General features: G+C 59.1%; 1 protein-coding gene and 1 pseudogene across 1 annotated transcript; one reads left to right on the top strand and one right to left on the bottom strand.

Moving 5' to 3' along the window:
* Positions 1–26: 26 nt before the first annotated feature.
* TUBGCP2 (tubulin gamma complex component 2) lies at positions 27–20,570 on the top strand. The gene is made up of 18 exons (XM_090278814.1): positions 27–108; positions 3,082–3,264; positions 6,554–6,682; positions 7,243–7,419; positions 8,529–8,688; positions 9,507–9,714; positions 9,923–10,122; positions 10,482–10,671; positions 11,219–11,364; positions 12,638–12,818; positions 13,259–13,439; positions 16,608–16,780; positions 17,004–17,132; positions 17,487–17,607; positions 18,188–18,331; positions 18,839–18,967; positions 19,501–19,664; positions 20,273–20,570. The coding sequence occupies exons 2-18, from the start codon at positions 3,115–3,117 to the stop codon at positions 20,406–20,408; spliced, it is 2,718 nt and encodes a 905-aa protein (XP_090134940.1). The 5' UTR covers positions 27–108; positions 3,082–3,114; the 3' UTR covers positions 20,409–20,570.
* LOC150010816 (U4 spliceosomal RNA) lies at positions 7,684–7,744 on the bottom strand (annotated as a pseudogene).
* Positions 20,571–21,732: the final 1,162 nt, after the last annotated feature.

Here is a 21,732-nt window from a genome sequence, read left to right as displayed (position 1 = left end):
GCGAGCCGGCCGGGGCGGGGCCGGACGTGACGTCGCGAGCCATTTCCGCCTCCGGCGCGGGCTGCGCGGCGGGTTTCGGCGGGCTCTGGCGGTGGCGCTGCGCCGGCGGTGAGTGCGGCCGCCGCGGAGGGGCCGCCCCGCCTCGCCCCCGGCCCGTGCGGAGCGGAAGCCGCGCTCCGGGGCGGCTTAGTCCCTGAGCGGACGTCTGGATCCTTCCCAGACCCGGTCGTGCAGGCTCCCTCCTGCCGGGGCTCGCGCCCTCCCTGCCGGCCGCTCCCGGCCCTCGGAAAGCTCGGGTTTCACTGGACGCCTCCTTTGCTTAAAGCCCTTCGGTGGCGCCGCGTTCCCCGAGTCCCGGCCCGGCCCCCCGCGGTCGAGCCCCGCGCTCCTCCCGCCTTCCCGTCTCCCCCGGCCGCTCAGCGTCTGCGCCGCACAGGGCGCCGTGCCCGGTGCTCCCGGCGCGGAAACCGGAGCGGCCAGCAGGTCCCCGACGGCAGTAGGAAGGGGACGCCAGGGTGCGCGAGGCTGACTGGGGAGCCCGGTGCTCCCAGCGGGTCGGCGTCGGCACGACGTGCGGGCGCCTTTCTTTCAGAAATGAGAGCGGGGTCGTTAGGGATGGCGGTGACTCCGTCCTGGAGGGGACGGTTGTTTGCGGCCGCATCCCGGCCAGTCATTCACGGGCCAGACGTGAGCCGTGGGCACACCCGGGCTCTGCATCTCAGCCCTTACTCTCTTCTCTGAGTTTTGAACTTTTTCCAGCCAATCTGAGCCGTTAGGCTTGAGCTCTCAGCAGGGCCCCTGTCGCTTCCCTCTGGGGTCGGTGGCCCGTGCACCAGCGAGTGTGAACTAGGCGTCCTGGCGCAGCGACGCGGCCGCTCCCGCGTGTGAGGCGGAGGAAGGGCCTGCTCTGGCTCCGAAGCCGGCCCCTCCGTCGCAGCGGGTGGAGGGAAGCCCCCAGCGAGCCGCTGCCGTTAAACGTTCCTCCAAGTTGCATCTGGTGCAGAAGCTGCCGGTGTTTAGCGTCCTGGCCTCTGGCCCCTTCCAGTCACCGTGACAACCAAGCACAGGGTTCCCAGGACGCTGCCTGCAGGTGCGAGCCCCTGTTCTTGCAGGAGTTGCTCCCACATCCACAGAGAACAGCAGGCGCCTCGGAGTGTTCATAAGCCTTCACGCCAGGAATCGCGGCCCCCCTTCGGCAGGGCTTTGTCCGCGCGCTGTGCCTGGGGGAGGGGTGCTTGCTTGCAGTGGGGGACACTGGCCGTTCCCGCGGCCAAAGGGTCCTGCACCCGGCGCGTACCGGACAGTCCGCAGAAACCATGTGGGGTGTGGGGACTGGTTTCCTTGGGCTCGAAGGGGCAGCGGGGGCATGCTGAGTGGTCGTTTCTGCCTGCCGTGGTTTGTGGCATCTCGGGGAGTTACGAGGTCGTGGCGGCTTAGGGTGTCGGTGCTTCAGAGCCGGTTCCTCCTGCAAAGCAGCCGTTTCTCAGGTGAGACGAACATTTCCCATCGGTTGGCCTTGGTGGGAGCAGCAGCAACATTTGAGCTGCTTTATAACCTAGAAAGCGCCTGCTCTTCGGGAACGGCTGAGGTTCATCTCGGGGGTTGGGGGAGGGCGTGCTGTTCTCCCCAGAGGGCTCCGGGAAAGGACCGGCTCGCAGCCCCTGGCCCGCGTCCCTCCTGCCCCGGGCGCCCTGCGCGATCCACGCGCCCGCCAGCAGCTGCAGGGACTGTCTGGGAGCTCCTGGGGACCCGCTGGGCCCCCTCCTGCACCTCTGTGTGGAGACGCTGCCTCTGGCCAGCGTTTGATGTTTCTGTACCGTGAACTGTAATTGCGTCCAGAGAGCTTGTTTTCCAGCCCCCAAGGGCACAGTGACCCTTAGGACCATGAGTCATCAGCTGTGGAGCGTGTGCTGGGCTGTCTCTTCAGCTGTCGGCACGTGGTCCCTCACCTTCTTTGGGCCACAGAGCCTTTGAGAATCTGTTGAAAGACCCTCTCGGGAAATTCAGACAGAAATGACTCTGTCTTTGGTTCCAGCGGTTCTTCTGTTGTTTGTGGGTCTGAAGTTAGGAACCCGCGTGGGGAGATTGAAATGTTTATGTGAAGCGGGTCAGTTTGCTCATCTTTGTTGTTTGGATCTGTTGCTAATTGCCCGTGGGTGTCTGTTCACTCCCTTTGTCAGTGCTGCTGATGGTAATGGCCGACTGGAACTGTCATCCTTGGGAGCAAAGCCCCGTGCAGGCCACTGCTGTCCGTTGGGGACACAGTGTTGGCGTTGATGCCAGAGGGTCCTGTATCTCATGGTGAGACCAGGGACACCTGGTCGACAGGGCAGGCTGAGCTGAAGTGAGACCACACCCAGCTCAAATGCCCAGGAAACGCGCCGCAGTTTTATGGAAAGCTCCTGTGTGTGCAGCTGAGCTTGGGCAAGAGAAGGGCCTGTCCTGGCGCCAGAGCGCAGAGCGCAAACCAGAGCAGCACAGGGCCTGGGGACCCGGCGTGCGCCTCGTGGGCTGGCGCTGGGGTGTAAGTCCCTGTGCTGGGACGGGCCAGTGGCTTCGGCCCATATGGCGCTCCCTCACAGACCTAGGACCGCTGAGTCTGCCCGCCCTGGGCCCAGGGCCCCGTGTTGTTGAGGTCGCCCAGGGTGATGGTGGCCCGGGCCTGTAGGTTCACAGTCTGCACCTGCGGGCTCCCATGCTGAGGCCTGGGCCAGGAAACTGGCTGGAGCTGTGGGTCCTCAAAGGCCACTCATCCACTGGAGACAGTGCCCGCGACAAATGACAGACCACACCAGGGGACGCGACCTGCAGGGAGGGGAGGACCAGGAAGAAGCCCTACAGGGTGGACCCTCAGCAAGAGGCGGTGACAGTAGTGGCCAGTAGGGGTGTCTTGTGGCTCACAGGACTGTTTGGTCTCTCACAGACATGACAGCCGAATTTGATTCATTTAAAATTTTTATGTTAATATAGTTTTGTTTCTTTTTTCAAAGATTTTATTTTCAGGGGGGAGACAGAGGGAGAGTAACATTGATTGTCCAGGGCTGGTTTTGTTTTCATAAATGGCTTTCCTCTTTCCTTCAGGACAGCATACTGTGATGTCTCAGAGCCAAAACAATGAGTGAGTTTCGGATTCACCACGATGTCAATGAGCTGCTCAGCTTGCTGCGTGTGCACGGAGGGGAGGGGGCTGAGGTTTACATTGACCTGCTGCAGAAGAACCGGACCCCGTATGTCACGACCACGGTGTCTGCGCACAGTGCCAAGGTGAGGGCCCGTCCCTGCGCGGCACATTCAGCCCCCTGACGGGGTGGCCTGGCCAAGCCGGTGATGATGCCGGAGCCTCGGCAGGTCTTTCTGTCGACCCTGTGGCAGTTCTGCTCCTCGGCCCAGGCTGATGGGTCGACCGAAACTCAGGGAGCCCAGGCCCCTCCCCGTGCCCTGCATGCCCGTCATGCAGCTGTGTCTGACGGGTAGTCACATCATGACACAGACGGTTCTCTGACGGAAAAGAATGCCCCTGGTAGTAACCACATTGAAATCCCTTCCAAGTGAATTACTTTTCTTTATTCAGAAAACACAGAATTCACTCACCCTGGCCAGGTGGCTCAGTTGGTTGTTGGAGCATCGTCCTGATATGCCAAGCTGTGGGTTCAATCCCCGGTCAGGGCACGTAACAAGGATCGAGGTATAAATAAGTGGAGCAGCAGATCAGTGTTTGTCCCACTCTCTCCGTCCATCCTCTCTTTCTCTTCCTATCTCTAAGGTCAATCAATAAATAACCCTGATCGGTGTGGCTCAGTGCATTGGGCGTCATCCTGCAAACTAAACGGTTGCCGGATCCATTTCCTGTCAGGGCACATGTCTGGGTTGCAGGTTTTGTCTCGGTTGGGGGTATGTGAGAGGCAACCGATGGCTGTTTCTCTCACACATTGATGTCTCCCTCGCTCTTTCTCCCTCCTTTCCCATCTCTAAAAAAAAATAAAAATAAAAATAGATAAAAAAGATTTACTTATTTTTAGAGAAAGGGGAAATGAGGGAGAAAGAAGGAGAGAAACATCAATGTGTGGCTGCCTCTCACACATTCCCCCAACTGGGGATCTGGCTCCCAACCCAGGCCTGTGCCCTGACTGGGAATAGAACCGGTGACCCTTCAGTTCACAGGCCGGTGCTCAGTCCACTGAGCCACACCAGCCAGGGCAAATCTTTTTTTAAAAAATCAAATCAAATAATTTTGGAATATATAATTTTGTATAAATTTATAGCTCTGTAGTAAAAGGTAATTTTGAAATCTCTTTGAAAACACATTGTGAGTGTTCAGTTACTTAAACAGCTTAATGATAGCACAAGCGTAGTTACAAAACTTCACTGAGCACAGTGATTAGGAACACAGTGTTTTATTATAAGGGGAGCATCAAAACTCAGGAGGATTTCCGGCCAAGATGAAGGCATAAATATATACAAATAAGAAATTTATAGCCACTTCAAAACTAAAAAACAGAAAATCCGGAAAATCAAAACTACAGGCAAGTTCAGCAACAGAATGAAGAAGAAATAATCAGCCAGAACGGTACGAGGAGCAGAGCAGCAGTTGCCAGGGCGGTGCTTGGTGGCATGTGGCTGGTGGGAGCCAGACTGGCAGCGCAGCTAGCAGTATAGTGACTCTAGCCATGGGAAAAAATAGTCCTGTAGCTTAAATCTGAGAAACGATCCCAGCCCCAGACCAGACCGGGTAGCTAGTGGTTCCAGCACCAGGGAAAATAGAGCCGCATTGCTTCTGACTGGGAAAGCCAGTGGGAGTTGGGGCAGAGGAAGAAGCTAGCAGTCTCGAAGAGGAGAAGTGCCTGGAGAAGTGGCGGCAGCGGACACTGTCCCTTCTCAGGCCCCTCCCCCACACACAGGGCAAAAATGCGCTGAAGCAAGTCACCAGCACTAATGAATAGGTAAGGCTCTGCCCCCTATAAAAGGTGCGACAGCCCTACCTAAATCACAGAGGCAGACACAGAAAACTCAAGATGAGGAGAAAGAGAAGTACAGCCTGGAAAGGGGTGCAGGTCAAGGTCCCAGTGACACAACTAAGCAACGAGCAGATAAGGAACCTAACAGATGAGGAGATAGATGATCTAACAGATGCACAGTGTAAGGTGCTGGTGGTAAAGATGCTCACAGACTTGACGGGACGGGGAAAGAATAAAGGCTGTCCTGGCTGAAATGAAGGAAAATCCACACTAAACAAGTGGTGAAAGAAAGGAAACCAGGGTTCAAATCAACAAATTAGACATAAGGAAGAAACAAACAGTCGGCCAGGACAGGAGGACGAAATGAGAATCGAAAAAAAATGAGGACAGGCTTAGAAACCTCTGGGACAACTTTAAATGTGCCAACATCTGAATCATAGGGGTGCCAGAAGGAGAAGAGGGAGAGCAAGAAATTGAAAAATTATGGGAAAAAATAATGAAGGAAAACTTCCCTAATTTGGGGAAGGAAATAGACATACAAGTCCAGGAAGCACAGAGAGTCCCAAATAAGCTAGACCTAAAGAGGACCACACCAAGACACATCATCATTAAGATGCCAAAGGTTCAAGATAAAGAGAGAATCTTAAAAGCGGCAAGAGAAAAGCAGAGAGTTACCTACAGGGGGGTGCCTATAAGACTATCAGCTGATTTCTCAAAAGAAACTGCAGGCAAGAAGGGACTGGCAGGAAATATTCAAAGTGATGAAAAACAAGGACTTACAACCAAGATCACTCTATCCAGCGAAGCTATCATTTAAGATGGAAGGGCAGATGGAGTCCTTCCCAGACAAGGTAAAGCTAAAGGAGTTCATCATCACTGAGCCATTATTATATGAAATGTCAAAGGGACTTAAGAAAAAGAAGAGCAAAACTGTGATCTTCAAAATGACAACAGTGTCACAACTATCAACAACAGAAGCTGGGGAATGTAAGCAGGCAAACTAAGCAAACAACCAGAGTCGGTACAGAATCATAGGTTTGGGGAACATGGTGGGCGGGGGTCAGCTGAGAGGCAGAAGGGGGAGCGGGGAGAGGGAAGGAAGTGGTGCAGGGATTAAGAAGCAGAAGGACGGGGACGTAGAGAAGAGCTTACATGCACGACCCATGGACATGGACTAAGGGAGGCACTGCTGGAGGGAGGGGGGTACTGGGTGGAGGGGAGCAAAGGGAAAAGAAATTGGGACAACTGTAACGGCATGACCAATAAAACATATTTTTAAAAAAATCAGTGAGGAAATAGAATCCCTGAGCCTGTACGTGTTGGTACGCGTTAGAGGGCACAGAGCAGAGCAAAGGCGTGAGCTGCTGAGGGAGAAGACACGTGGTCGTTGTCTGTGAGCCTCGGAGAGTGGGTGTGACAGACCCGGGAGGAAACGTGGCTTCACAGAATGTGTGATGAGTCTCCTTGGTTTTAGTTCAGTGATACGTGGTTATTTAGCCTAATTTCACAGTATTTGGGGTTTTATGTTTAATTTTCTGGAGGATGGTTTTACAATTCTTCATTATCGTCACTGAGTCACTCGTGTTTGTGCTTTTGAGGTTAAAATAGCAGAGTTTTCTCGCACGCCTGAAGACTTTCTAAAGAAATACGAGGAGCTGAAGTCCAAGAACACGAGGACCCTTGACCCGCTGGTGTACCTGCTCTCCAAGCTCACGGAGGACACGGAGGTAACTGTGACCGCTGCCGTGTGCAGTCCGGGCGTGTCTGTTGGGGGTGCTCTGTGGGGTGGTCCTGCGGCGAGTCATAAGCCCGTGGCTCGCACAGTAGAGATGATACCTCGCAAGTCCACTGTCACTGGTGCTTCTGCCACTGCCCTGCCCGCCTGTCACAGAATGAACCTCACTTGTGGGGACAGACACGGGAGGCCTGGGGGGCTTTTCTTTCTCGTCATCACGTGCCTTGTTCTCTTCTGAGTTGTGTGCGTGGTGCGTGTGAAGAGCACGTGTGGCGCATCCCGGGGCTCGGGGGGCCCATCTTTCTGCTTCTGGGGACCCGGGGCTGCTCGGGCGGGGGCGCAGCTATCTCCCTCTGCCTCCAGTGCCGGGCACAGGCAGGGCAGTCAGGTGTAGAGGGGGCAGTGGCCCTGGGGACACTGCAGTGTTTCTTTCTGTGTGAGGAGAGGACGTGGCACCTCGTGGCAGGAAGCTTTGGGGGGACCTGACGGGCGGCTGTGCAGGCCGGGCGCACGCGTGCGGCCCCCGTGTCACACAGGGTCCTGTGTGTGCAGACGCTCCAGTACCTACAGCAGAATGCAAGGGAGAGAGCCGAGCTGGCCGCCGCGGCCGCAGCCAGCAGCAGCGCCAGCCTCAGCACCCCCGCCCCGGCCGCCAGGATCTCCCTGCAGGAGCTCGAGGCGCTGCGGAAGCAGCTCGGCAGCGTGGCCGCGGGCTCCACTTGGCAGCAGGTACCAGGACCCGCCGCCCGCGTCCCACACTCGCCGCTGCGGGGGCACGTCTCACTGTTGTCTGTTACAGACAAGAGTGAATGTGGACATGAGTCGGGACTGGCTGGGTGTGGGTAAGGCTCCGGGGCGTGGGTGGACGGACGGAGGCAGGGGGGCGTCCCATGCGGGCGGCCGGCTCACCCGCTGCCACGCGGTTGTGTGGGTTCAACCAACACGGACTGCGACTCCCCGTTTCCCTCCGCTCGTCTTTGACAGCTTGTCTTCCTAGCAGTAATGGCGCCTCGGATAAACCTCATTGGCTGCGACACGGCCACTGCGCAAAGCTGCCCAGTTTGCCTTTTTAAAGTAACACTTTGTAGACAGTTTTCTCCAGATGTTCTTTTCTCTCCTGTGCTTCCTGCTTTTCTTGCTTTTGAACTTACGTCCTGCCCTGCTCTCTATACATTGGTGCTCATGGCTCTGCCTCTGGCCTTAGAGCCCCGCAGAGCTGTGTCCCTCTGAGGGTCTGAGCGCAGCCGCGGTGACAAGGACAGCAGCCAGCACCAGTGGGGCATGTCCTGTGTCCAGCACCTCACAGAGCCCTCCCACCGATACCCTGTGTGACCAATGAGGAAACCGCGTGGGCATGTGCCCTTTTCCCTGCTCTTGAGCCGGTGCTTCTGAAAGCCGGCTCACACCGGCCCTGGTCAGCCTCTGGCGGCCAGTCCCCTGGGAGGACCGCTGCTCCGTGCGTGTGCCTGGAGCCAGCCTTTCCCTGGGCAGTGCTCTCCATCTGTCCCTTGTCCCTGAGGGGCTTGGGTGGGGGCCCCCGTTCTCCAGCCATCAGTTCGCTGGGGCCATGTCTTCACCCAGCAGGACGTGTCTAGACTCTGGCCCACAGGAGAAGGCATAGGCTCCCGAGAGTCGGCCTGCGCTGGCAAGGTGCCCACGCTGCCACTGCCGTTCATACACGTAGGGGCCCTGCACAGACTGACACCCTGTCAAGGCCCTGGGTCCCCGTCCCGTGTGCATTTCTACACATACACACTGAACCCTCCTATGTTCCGTGTTACTAGTTTTAACTACTTGTACTAAAAGTATATCTTTGTTTTTTTAAATGTCCTCACCAGTCTCTAGAACTCACAAGAAAGATGCTCCGAGAGAAGCAGAACAAAAAAAACTCGGGCCAGCGCCTCCCCGTCTTCCCTGCGTGGGTGTACGAGAGGCCCACGCTGGTCGGCGATTTTCTGACCGGATCAGGCCTCAGCACAGACACAGCTGCGCCTATCGGTACGTGCAGTGTTTGCTTCCGACTGCCCGCGCGGTGGGCCGTGGGCGGCAGGCCGCTGTGCCCAGAGCCCACCCTGACCCACGGGCAGGCGTGCAGGTGCACGGTGCGTGCTGCTGGCGGCGTCTGTGACCTGCAGAGTCTGGTGCCATCACGCTGCCAGGCCTTGGTCTCAGGTGCCCTGGGCAGCCCGCTCGTGGGCAGCGGGGCAGTTTGCAGAGACAGCTTTCTCCCGGTTGCTGCCACCGGCTCCCCACGCTCGGCCACCTCTCTGTGGGTGGTTCTAGGGCTGGGAGCTGCCTGGGCCATGAGGCATTGGGTGGGAGCCCTCCTTGGCTTCCTGGGACTGTCCTCAGGTCTCCTGGGTTGTCTTAAGGGAAGCATCCCATGCTGTGTATTTACGGTAGAAATTGTCAACGTTTTAAAGTCCGTAAAGAAGATCTTCCTTTGGTCCCGGAGCAGCGTGTGACTGCTGTATGCGTGACCCCACGGGGAGTGCTTTTCAGACCCTGACTGTACCCCTGAGTGTGGCGCGTCCCTGAGAGCAGGCCCTCCACCTGCTTAGTGCTCTCAGGCCCCGACAGGCTGGTCCCGGCTCCCTGGTCTGCCGGCTCCAGCGCCTCTCCTCCTCGTGGTTTTGAAATCAGCCTTTGGTGCCCCGGTGGGATCAGTTGAGGCCAAGTGAGCAGCTAGTCCCCACATTCGTGGTGGTTGGAGTGAGAGCGTGCCGTTAGGGGGCAGGTTGCCTCAGCAGAGAGGCCTGTGGGGGCAGGGGCCCCGAGGCAAGGCGAGCGGCCCGAGCAGTGTCTGCGGCCCGCAGGCTCCCTGCCCCTGGCCTCCCAGGAGGCGGCCGTCGTGGAGGACCTGCTCTACGTGCTGGTGGGCGTGGACGGCAGGTACATCAGCGCCCAGCCCCTCACCGGGAGACAGAGCCGGACCTTCCTCGTGGACCCCAACCTGGACCTGTCCATCAGGGAGCTGGTGAACAGGATCCTCCCAGTGGCTGCCAGCTACTCTACCGTGGCCAGGTAGGTGCTGGGCGCCGGCCTTCTTGCACGCACTGGGCTCCGAGCAGGTGTTGACCCAGCTTCACTCGTGGGGCAACGTGAAGGGCCAGGACAGGGAGCCCAGTCTGGGCGTGAGCATGAGTGGGGCATTTGTGCCGGGACAAAATGTCCGGCCTCGTCGGGAAAGGCAGTTGCTGCTTCTCAGAGGCGCTGACACTCCTCCCCGCAGGTTCATCGAGGAGAAGGCTTCCTTCGAGTATGGGCAGGTGAACCACGCGCTGGCGGCCGCCATGCGGACGCTGGTGAAGGAGCACCTGATCCTGGTCACGCAGTTGGAACAGCTGCAGAGGCAAGGCCTGCTGTCCCTGCAGAAGCTCTGGTTCTACCTGCAGCCGGCCATGCGCACCATGGACATCCTGGCCTCCCTCGGTGTGTCTCCACTCAGCCGGGGGTGCTGTGGGGTGGGGTGGGTGGCGTGCAGGCAGGGCCTGAGTGGCAGCTCATGGTGTGAGGAGGCGGGTCATGTCACAGGAGGGACACTGGGGCCACGGGGCTGGTCATCTGTGTCTTGCTTTTGTCACTGTGGTTGGGAGGCCAAAATAGTGTTGCTCCGTGTTTTACTAATTCATGGGAGAAAACTGGAAGCGCTCATTGGTGAGCTTCATGAGCAGCTACGATGTTATGGCCTGAGTGTGTCCCCTTAAGAGGCACCTGGCCCGGCAGAGCTTGGAGGTTGGACTCTGTGCGGCTCCCGCTTTCTCAGCACTGAGCGCCTCCTCCCCTCACAGCCACCTCCGTGGATAAAGGCGAGTGTGTCGGGGGCTCCACCCTGAGCCTCCTCCACGACCGGAGCTTCAACTACACGGGGGACAGCCAGGCGCAGGAGCTGTGCCTCTACCTCACCAAGGCCGCCAGCGTGCCCTACTTTGAGATTCTGGAGAAGTGGATCTACAGGGGGATCATCAATGACCCATACAGGTGGGGCTGGGGGGGTCTTCAGCTCATTCCGTTGTGTGGTGGACGTGGAGGCGCCTTGTTGGTCCCTTGGCCTCCTTCTGTGGCCCCTCAATGTGACAGTTTAAGTGCATGAAACAAAACATGTCAGCTCACAGTTCTGCTGTGTTGAGATTTATTTTTCAAAATATTTAAAAATTAAATTTGTGGTTCAGAAACAGTTTCTCTACTAATGACCCAGATAACAAAAGCTGCTGTGCTGGCTGAGTGAGGAGAGCCATTTTAGGTCCTGGGGCGGAGGTGACGTTTGAGACCGGATGGGAGGTGTGGGCTCTGGTGGACGGGACCGCGTCCCAGGTGTGTCCTGTGCCCACTCCTGTGCTGGACAGCAGTGCTGGGTCCAGGCACAGGCTGCAGTAGAGACAAACCAGCCTCGCCCCGGCTCTGTGGCCCCGGGTGGCCTCGCTACCCTGGTGAGGCTGGCAGGCTCGGTGACTCACCACAGAGGGTTCACGGCGGTGAGGCTGCTTGGCCTCCACGGTCGTGACCCAGGACGCCTGCACGCTTGCAGCGAGTTCATGGTGGAGGAGCACGAGCTGCGGAAGGAGAAGATCCAGGAGGACTACAACGACCGGTACTGGGACCAGCGGTACACAGTGGTGCAGCGGCAGATCCCGTCCTTCCTGCAGAAGATGGCGGGCAAGGTGCTTAGCACAGGTGAGGCCCGGGCAGGGCAGGCGCCGGCGCGCTCTGGCTCCTGGCTCTCCGTGACTGCGTTTGTCCCTGACCCAAGCGGGCGGTCTCAGCAGGTCCCGCTCCTTCCTCTTTGCCGATAGGTTTCTGGGACTCTTACTTAAAGGAAAACCTGCTATACTCGTGACCCTGACAGCACGTGGGGGGGTTTCCGGACCCACACGCAGGCCCCGGGTCTCTGCGGACCCCGGCGGGGTGTCCTGCAGTCCAGCGCATCCCTGGCGCTGACTCCCCACACACAGTGCTGGGCCCGCTTGGATGCCAGTTAGGAGTGTTGGGTCCCGAGGTGACCACAGAGCAGGGATCCCTGTAACCCCGCCCCTGGTTCAGTAACTTGCTAGCAGCTCACAGAACTCGGAAACACTTGACTTACTAGGTTACTGGTTTATCAGGAAGGACTCAGGTGAACAGCCAGATGAGAGATCTGTGGCGCAAGGACTGGGAGGGTCCCTGAGCACAGGGGCTTCTGTCCCTGTGGACTTGGGGTGCACCACCCTCCTAACAGGTAGGCATGTTCACCGGCCACCCAAAAGCTCCTCAAACCCCTTTTCAGGATTTCTGTAGAAGCTCTGTCCTGTGGGCACAGTTGGGCATCCCAGTCCCAGCCCCAGGCCCCTCCTCGGCCGCCAGTCAGGGCCGAGCATTGTAGCCAGCTCATCGCCTGGCTGCTTCCTTGACCACCAGCCTCCCCTAAAGCTCACTGGGCAGCCAGGCACCCCGTGTTAGCATAAGCTCAGGTGCAGGTGGGGGGCTTCTCAATGACCAGGTGCCACGGGTGTTAGCTCAATGCTGGAAAGGGGGGTGAAAACCAAACCTGTGCATCTCGTCTCACGGCGTCACACGCCTTACAGGAGAAGCCTCTGAGGACATAGGCTGCCGGGCCGGCCGTGTGCGTGGTCAGTCACTGGGTCAGGAAGGCGCACGTGGTGCTGCCGGGAGCTGGGCTGGCGGCCAGGCCTCGCACCGGCTGAGAGTGGAGCTGCCGGGGACGGTGAGAGGTGGCTTAGAGCCTGGTCCTTGTTAGGCTGCTGGGGCTTGTGTCTGTGGTTTTGCTCAGAGATCCAGGTGTGAGCTGTTACCGCAAGCCTCCGCAGGGACTGCGTCCGACCTTGGTTGGTGACAGGTGTCTCCGCCGTGGCCAGAGCAGGTTTCTGGAGCTTCCTCACAGTCTGTTCTGTGACCGGTCCTCTGCTTGTGTGTGTAACGGAGTTTCTACTCTGCCTCCGTCTCTTTTCAGGAAAATATCTAAACGTGGTCAGGGAGTGCGGTCACGATGTCACCTGCCCAGTGGCCAAAGAGATCATCTACACCTTGAAGGAGCGGGCGTACGTGGAGCAGATTGAGAAGGCTTTTAACTACGCCAGCAAGGTGCTGCTGGACTTCCTGATGGAGGAGCAGGAGCTGGTGGCACACCTGAGGTGCGCACTTCCCCGGAGCACCAGCCCCCCTAGCGCGGCAAGGGACGGGTGGAAGGCTGGGCCAGACCTGGGGCTCCCCGCAGTGCCGCCTGTTTTTACAAATGGGTGCGGGCCAGCTGGTGTCTGGCCTACTGCCAGACCCCTATGGACACATCCTGCCCAGCCTTGCTCCCTGCCCGGGGTCCCCACAGCGACCCCTCTGCACCCCCTCCTGGGCCCCCACAGCGACCTGTTCCTGGCAGCATGCCCTGCAGGACCCGGCACGTGGTCGTGTGGGAGCTGGACCGGCCACGCACTGAGCTGAGCACCCACACCGCCTGTTGCTGCTGGAGCCCTCTGCGTGCACATGGCCTTCTCAGTCACCTGCCACCGTTCCTCCACGTCCCGGCTGGTCCGCGTGCCAGGTGGCCTTGCTGACGTCTGCCCGTCACCTCACCCAGGTCCATCAAGCGCTACTTCCTAATGGACCAGGGAGACTTCTTCGTGCACTTCATGGACCTCACAGAGGAGGAGCTGAAGAAGCCGGTGGACGACATCACGCCCCCACGCCTGGAGGCGCTGCTGGAGCTGGCCCTGCGCATGAGCACCGCCAACACGGACCCCTTCAAGGACGACCTCAAGGTGGGCCGCGCCCGAGAGCGAGGGCTGGACCGAGCCCAGGAGAGGCCCGTGCCGGACGGCCATGCTTTCTGCCTCAGTCGAGAGCATTCGAGACGGTCGTGGGTCCTCCCTTCCTGTGTGTCATGTTGACTTCTGTGCGTGGAGCTGTCCTTGCGTTTCAGGAAAAGTCCCGCTCGGTCGTGGAGTGCAGCCCTCTCCCCGAGTGCCTGCATCCGGTTTGCCGGGGTTTGCTGAGGGTTCTTGAGTCCCTGTTCTTTGGGGACGTTGGCCTGCACTGCACTGTGTGTCTTTGGCTTGGGTCCCCAGTAGCACTGGCCTCGTAGATTGAGCAGGGAAGTGTTCCCTCCTCTTCAGTTTGGGGACGTTTCCGGAGGATTGGGGTCCATCCTTGACATGTTTGGTGGGATTTGCCTGTGAGGACGTCTCAGTCCCTTTACTGGCTGCAGGTCTGTGCAGAGTCGCTTCCTTCTCGGGTCTGTTTCAGTCACTGGTGTCGCTAGAGCCAGAGCTGGAATTGCCTCTCGCGACCCTACTCGCATCTGTAAGGTTGGCGGTAACGTCCCTGCTTTCACTGCTGCGCGCCTGTCAGTTCAGTCCTGTTGGCCTTTCAGAGAAGCAGCTTTGGGAGTCCTGCATTTTTTCCTATTGTTTTTTATGTGGGGGTGTGTGTGCGCATGCGCTGTGTGTGTGTGTGTGCACACGTGCGTGTGTGCACACGTGCGTGTGTATGTGTGCTGTGTGTGTGATTCGTTGTCTCAGATGCTCCGTCTGCACCTCTGTGAAGCAGGGGTGACAGCGTCACTCAGTGATGGCATATATACTAGCCGAGCGCAGTCATGTCAGAGCCCGGAGAAGGGACAGTCTGTCAACAACAACAAAGAGCCTCCTGCTCTGAGGCCCCTGTAATTTCGCAGCAACACCATCGGGCTACGTTTCTTCCAGAGGTTTCTCTGACTCTCAGATGATGCGAGAGGCAGGAGACTCCGCAGAGCGCCTGTCGCAGAATAACTGTGGGGAAGCAGGCTGTGCTCTGGTGTGAGCGCCGTCGCTCCAAGTCAGCGACCTGCCTCATGGCGGCAGCAAACCATGCCAGGCCTCTGGCCAGTGGGCCAGGCCTGACCTCGGTCCAGCAGCCTCACCCGAGAACTCGGGCCAAGAGAACTCAGCCCAGACTCACGCGTGAGAGAAATTTGACAGAGTCACAGAGGTGGGAGTAACGGGCTCAGGAAGCCACTTAGAGGCAAACGGAGGGCCCGTGGAGCTTGGAGAGGGGGGAGGAGAAGGCGCAGGTGTGCGGAGACGGGGAGCTGGCTCTCTGTCCTCTGTCCCTTCCCTGATCTCGTCGTTTCCTTCTGCGGCCACTCTGGGTGCAGTTGGTTCCTTCTCTGGTTTCTTAAGGGGGGACGTGAGGTTATCGACTTGAGGTCTTTGCAGGTGCCGGCTGCACAGCTCTCACTGCGTCCCGGACGTTTCGGGCCATTGCCTTGTCTAATCTCCGTTCCCTCTTTGACATGTTCATTCTTAAGGGTGTTTAATTTTCACGTATTTGTGACTTTTGGTTTTCCTTCTGTTGTTGATTTCTAGTGTTTTCCATTATGATCAGGGAGTGCGTTCTATGCCTTCGATTTTGTCGGGGCTGAGGCTTGTTTTGTGGCATGTGGTCCAGCCTGGAGACCATTGTGCGTGAACTCGAGAAGCGCATCCGCCGTGTGGGACGTGTCCTGCAGACATCCCACCGGTCTGCTGTCTGCTTGTCCCTTCAATTGTTGCCTGTGTATTTTGGGCTCTGGACTTAGGTGCAAGAGTATTTTCGCAGGGGAGGTTTCTAGAAGTGAAATTACTAGATTGAAATATATTGGCTGACATGGCTCAGCAGGCTGGGTGCCGTCCTGCAAAGCGAGGAGTCACTGGTTTGCTTCAGAGTCTGGGTACGTGCCTGGGTTGTGGGGTCGGTCCCCAGTTGCATGTGCGAGAGGCAACCAATTGTTCCTCTCCCTCTGTCTCCCTCCCTTCCCCCTCTCTAAAAGTAAATAAGTAAGTAAAATCTTTAAAAAGAAAAAAGACATATACGCCCCTGTACAGTAGGCTGATCTTTGACCTCAGCCTGAGGACCTGGGTGCCCCACGGGAGGCCCCATGGTGACGGTGAGCAGGCCACCTCCTCCCTCGTTCTCGGTGACTCTCAGCTGTGGGAGCTCACACTGCCCCAGGCGGGTGGTTGGCCCCTGATAAACATTCCAGTAAGCGGGCACTGGGAGCAGTGCTGTCTGGGTAACCTGCCCCTCAGGCCTGGGCCTGGGCGAGTGGGGAGAGGGGCTCTCGGAAGGGGCTCGGGTTTACCTGGTGCCCCTGTGGACCCTCATTCACACAGTCCTCCGCGGTTTTCTTTTTCTACTTTCATAGAAAATGGTTTCATTTTTGAAGTCTTTATCGGATGGTTCGTTTTTCAAGCCAAACTCTAAGATGCAGAGGAACGTACCCTAGTCCTGCTTGCTTTCCTCGCTGACAGGCATGGGGGGGTGGCAGTCATGGCTCAGTGTTCTTTTATGGTAAATTATACAAAGTTAAAACATTTTTTCAATTACAGTTCCTGTACAGTATTACCCCGCTTTCAGTGAGGGCACAGTGATGAGACCTTTATTGGGTGGCCTAAAAGTTTTGTGGGTTTTTTTTTCCGTATGATGGCTCTAGTAGCACTTAGTTGTCTTTAACTTCATTAACTTTTGTTAGGTTGTGTTGTGACAGCTGTCCTATCAGTGTGCATTTAAAAATAACTCGTCAAAATTGGTGAATTTTTGTGCATCCATTTTCATATTGAAGATAGAAGAAAATATGCAACATTTTTGGCATATTATGCTTTATTATTTCAAGAAAGGTAAAAACGCCACTGAAACACAGAAGAATATCTGTGCAGTGTGTGGAGAAGGTGCTGTGTCAGAAGGGGTGTGTGGAGTTCCGCGCTGGAGATTTCTCGCTGGGGATGCTCCACAGTCGGGCACCACACAGGAGGCAGCTGACATACTCAGACTTTCCAGATCAGTAAAGTTAGTGGTGAAAACGAAAAGTGTCTTTTATTTTGCAGGAAAAAAAAATGTAATGCACTTTGTGGCCAGCGCAGCAGGTACTGATGAAGGGCTTACACCTGATGCTCCCGTTTCTCTCCCCCAAGATTGACCTGATGCCTCACGACCTCATCACGCAGCTCCTGCGGGTGCTGGCCATTGAGACCCAGCAGGAGAAGGCCATGGTGCAGGCCGACCCCACCGAGCTCTCGCTCAGCGGCCTGGAGGCCTTCTCGTTTGACTACGTGGTCAAATGGCCCCTGTCGCTGATCATCAACAGGTGAGCTGGTCCGTCGGCGCCAGCTTCAGGGACAGCTTCTAGGTTCTGGGGGGAAGGGTCAGACGTGCCTGCCCCCCGCCTCGCTCTGCAGCTGGTGTGCCCCGTGGGGTTGCCCGGCGGTGGTGGCTGGGCCCGGAGCTGTGTGTCAGCGAACTCACTGCCCGACTGTGGTCCCGGCCAGAGCCTCGTCAGTGGGACCCCCACGCCCTCTCCCCCTTGGCAGGAAGGCCCTGACGCGCTACCAGATGCTGTTCCGGCACATGTTCTACTGCAAGCACGTGGAGCGGCAGCTCTGCAGCGTCTGGATCAGCAACAAGGCCGCCAAGCAGCATGCGCTGCACTCTGCCAAGTGGTGTGTCCTCTGTCCCCTCGGGAAGCGGTCCCCGGACGCCACCCGGAGTGTGCACGGCTATCGCCGTCCCCGAGGGGCGCCCGCTCCGTCCCCCAGCTACCTGCATAGCCTGTGGGCTGGCTGCCTCTGCGCGGGGGCCTCGTGGTGCTGGCAGCCCGTCTGTTTTAAGGCTGAGGAGCTCTGCTCGCTGGCCTGGGGCCCCCGGTGTGGTCTGCCTGTGTCTGAGCCCCAGGGGCCACGTCAGGCATGCGGCTGGGAGCGGGCGCCCCTGCCGACCCCCTGCACTCTGAGGCTGGGAGCGGGCCGTGGGCCGGAGCCAGCTCCACAGCACCCCCGGGACGTCTGCTCTCCCAGGTTCGCCGGCGCCTTCACCCTGCGGCAGCGGATGCTGAACTTCGTTCAGAACATCCAGTGCTACATGATGTTCGAGGTCATGGAGCCGACCTGGCACGTCCTTGAGAGGAACCTGAGATCCGTGAGTTCCGACCTCGTGGCCACGGCCCTTCAGAGGCTCCAGAGCAGCCAGGAGGCGTCGCGAGCGTAGGGTCTCCAGGGATCAAGGTGCTGGGTGGGAGTCAGGGCAGGGGTGCCGTCAGCGAGGCCATGCGCAGCCCTGTCAGGAGGAGCCGTGCCTTCTGCACACGCGCTGTCCTTCCTCGCACGTTATGGGGGGGCTGTTCCCACACACCAGGCCCCAGGGCCCAGCCGTTTGAACAGCGCGGCACCTGCCCTCTGCGGGAGCTGCAGAGCCTCAAGCGGGGCGCCCCGTGCCCCCACCAGCAGGTCCTAGGCCTCCTGGGGCTTCTCGGCCAGAAGACCCCTCGCCCTTCAGCAGGTTCCAGAGGCAGGTGCCCAGTGGCCGTGCTTCCTTCCTTCCTGTCAGGAATAGAAACCTTGGACTTCGGGGCGCATTCAGTGTTATCCCCTTTTAGTGGTATTCTGGAGTTTTCCCCCAGAAGCCCGTAGATAGGTTCATTCCCGAAACGGACAGAACACAGGAGCGCGAGGGTCAGCGTGGACGCCGGCGGCCGTGCTCAGGCCCTGCGCCCACACAGGCCTCCAACATCGACGACGTGCTGGGCCACCACACGGGCTTCCTGGACACCTGCCTGAAGGACTGCATGCTGACCAACCCCGAGCTGCTCAAGGTCTTCTCCAAGCTCATGTCTGTGTGCGTCATGTTCACCAACTGCATGCAGGTGCGGCCGCAGCCCCGCCCACGCCGCCCCGTCCGTCCGTCGGCCAGCGGGGGCCCCCGAGTGTCCTTCCTGAGCCCCACCTGGCCGTCCTGAACACATGGCGCTCTTTTGTCAGAACTTGGCTCATTTGACTAGGTTTTTACTGGGCACTTGTCACAAGCGGTGCAACAGAAAATGAGTGGGGCAGAAGGGGTGACGTGGGGGCTCGCCAGGGCCCAAGGGCACTGGGGCGTCTGAGGTGGTGGGGCCCACAGGGGAACGTGCAGGTGAGAGCGCCGAAGACAGAGAGGACGGGGGCATGGGGACTGACTCCTCACTTAGGAGCCACGTTGGGTTGCAAACTGGAAAATGCTGTGAAAAGCAAGTGTTTTCAGAGGGGAGTCCATAACCCGGGGACGGGCAGCCTAGAAGTGGTGTCCGTCCACCTACAGCCTCCCAGGGGCACGTAGTGGGGTGTCCCTAGCAGCAAATTGGTTATAACAAAAGCAGGTTTTTCTGGCTCCTAAGAGGTTTACACAGAGCATGAAGCTGGACGAGGAGCTGGGCCGCCTGACCCTGGAGCATGGCACCATGCTGGGGCCGCCCACCGAGGCCGAGCGGGCTGAGGAGCGCGCCCGGAAGGAGCTCGCCCGGAAGGTGTGTGGCCTGTTTCCCTGAGGCCTGGCAGTGTTGGGGTCCTGACCTGCTACCACCCTCTCATTTCTGTCTTCCCTTTGATGAAAAGACAACCGTCCTAAAGTTAGGTTCTAAGCATAAGCCACAGAGACCCCCACTCTACTGCCCCAAACCCCCTCGAACGCCAGCACGGCTGCGCTCCAGGTGAGGCCAGCTTGTCCACAGAGCAGGGGGTGGCTCAGGGCTGAGCTGTGGGGACGGCCCGCAGGGGCTGGCGCTCAGCTGGCACAGGGGAGGGTCCATCCCTAACTGCCCGTCGGCCGCTGCCAGCATGTGAGTCTAGGTGCCAGCTCCCGTGTCCCCATTCCGTCCCCTCTGTGAGGGGTGGCCAGGGCAGAACACAGACTGTTGAGGTCTGAGCAGCTCCATCCTGCGGGCACAGGAACTTTGTGATGCCCTAACCGGACCCTCCGTCCCTTGAAAACATCCTGAAACTCATTCTGCTGTTGGAACACAAGGGGAAGGTCAGGGCGAGCCGGACTCCTGTCTTGCAGCATTTGGCTGAGCACGTGGATGCGCCCCAGCTGGCCTCCAGCTTCGAGGCCACCATCACCAAGTTTGACAAGAACTTCTCAGCCCACCTGCTCGACCTCCTGGCCCGCCTGAGCCTCTACAGCACCAGCGACTGTGAGCACGGCATGGCCAGCGTCATCTCCAGGTGCGCGTGCGCTGCTCCCACCCCTGGGCTCCCTGCCCCCCGAGTCCCCACAGACGTGAGGGTGTCTGTCCTTACGCTGCTGCTGGTCCCCCGGCACCCCTGATGTGGCAACGGTCAGCCTCACCCACGGCTCTACTCCCTGGGCCTGCACCCACAATCCCCTGCCCTGCATGCCCAGCGACAGTGTCACCCCCAGTTCCTGATGAACAGTGAGGAGGTGGCCAGGGGAGCATCCCCAACACCTGGTGCACCCTCGGGCCCCTGCTGCTGGGCAAGGCTGGGTGCCTGCAGAGTCCAGTGTCGGGCTGGGCAAGGGGACCCGCATTCTGCTGCTGACGGTGCTTACACGTCTGGTTGGAGGTCCTGTTGTCTTGCCTGTAGTTATGTTTTTTGTTCCAGTCTCAGCATTGCTTGAGCTGGCAAAGCTGTGTGGAGCCTGAGGCTGGTGTGTGCGTGCCTGTGTGTACGTGTGTGTGCACGCATATGTGAGCATGCTAGTGGCATCCACCCGTGTGGAGGAAACGGGGTCTCGTATGGCCACCGCAGGGCGGGGGCCCCCACACCCGGGCATCTGCAGGAGTAACCCCAGCCCCACCCTCACCCCACAGGCTCGACTTCAACGGCTTCTACACAGAGCGCCTGGAGCGCCTGTCAGCAGAGAGGAGCCAGAAGGCGGCTCCCCACATGCCGGTGCCACGGGGGCCCCCGGCACCAGCTCCCAAGGTCGCCGTCGCTGCGCAGTGACGGCCTCGGGGCCCTGCGTTCACCACAGCTGAGGAGGACGTGGGGGCCCGGGGTGGGTGGCTGCTGAGGATCAGTGAGTTTGGGGTTTCCAGTCAAGCATTCCCGAAATACACCCGTCGCATGTGCTGTTACATTGAGTATAAAGTCGGGATGTCACCTGCACTCAGCTCCTTGTCTTCTCTCGCGGCATCTCCATGGCAGACGCCCCTGTGAGCCCACTCACGTGGCGCGGGGGCACTTGGGGGAGAGTTTCTGGCCTCCAGTAAAGACAAAGTGTGGTTGAGCAACATTAGGGTCACTGCCTGGGGGCCTCACGGGGACGGTGCAGGGCTGGGCCCCTGCGCTAGGGGGCAGCAGCTCTCTGTCCTGAGGCCAGTCCGGGCCCCTTGGCCGGCGGTGGGGGCGTGGCTGCCCCACCCACCCCACGGACCTGCAGCCTCTCCACTTTTTCAGTGGGTGGCGCTCCGACGCGGCTGTGAGCAGCACCTCGGGGCTGCTCTGCTGGGTCCCGAGTAGCCTCCTTGGCAGCCCAGGTGCACAGATGTCCCCGCGGGGCGTGCGTGTGCCTGGCCCAGCCTGGGCTGCTGCCTTGCAGGGCTGGGCAAGCCCCAAGCTGCTTCCTCCTCTGCAGATCGTGCAGGTGTGGCCTGTGAGCAAACAGGCTTATCTGCCTGCCCGGGTTGCCAGTCACGGCTTTGTGCCGCGTGGGGACGGGGCAGAGGAGCCCAACGCTCAGCGCAGGGCCCGCCTGCCTGGCCCTGAGGCCCACTCTGTCCCTGCCCTGGGCTGCACCTCCCGGCTGCAGGTGGTGATGCCTCCAGCAGCACCTGTCACTGGCGGGTGGGGACCAGTTGGGTGTGTCCTGAGGGCTGGGTGGGGGTTCCTGTGTGGTAGGTGGGCTCTGGGCCCACGTGGGTCCTGGCTGCTAATGTGAAGTCCCCGTGGGTGAGCAGTGCACAGGGCGGTCAGCTTGCTGTGGGACCGGACGGCGACGCAGCACCTGCACAGGACACACTGCCTTTCGGTTTCTGCTGTCAGACAACTTGGGACTTGGGACTGAGGAACAGAAGTAACACTGACGGAGGACGTGGGGTCCACATGGCACTTACAACAAAGTGGTGGGTGAGCTCAGGGCCCGGAACACGGGCAGCACCGGCCTCCCTGGTGCCTCCCTGGAGCCCCGGGTCCAGGCCCCGTCGCCGCACCCGCACCCCTGCTGTGGTCAGGGCCTGTCGCCTCCGCCTGAGGCACCCCGTCTTCCACCCTCCTGGGAAATAATGGCCTGCTGAACCCTGACCTCTGACCTGGAACCACCTGTGGACAC

Source organism: Furipterus horrens, unplaced genomic scaffold (genome assembly GCF_987537825.1).
Source record: "Furipterus horrens unplaced genomic scaffold, mFurHor1.1.pri manual_scaffold_5, whole genome shotgun sequence".
In the NCBI taxonomy this organism is placed as follows: Eukaryota; Metazoa; Chordata; class Mammalia; order Chiroptera; family Furipteridae; genus Furipterus; species Furipterus horrens.
The sequence above is the reverse complement of the archived record's forward strand: the minus strand, read 5'-3'. Positions and strand labels throughout refer to the sequence as shown.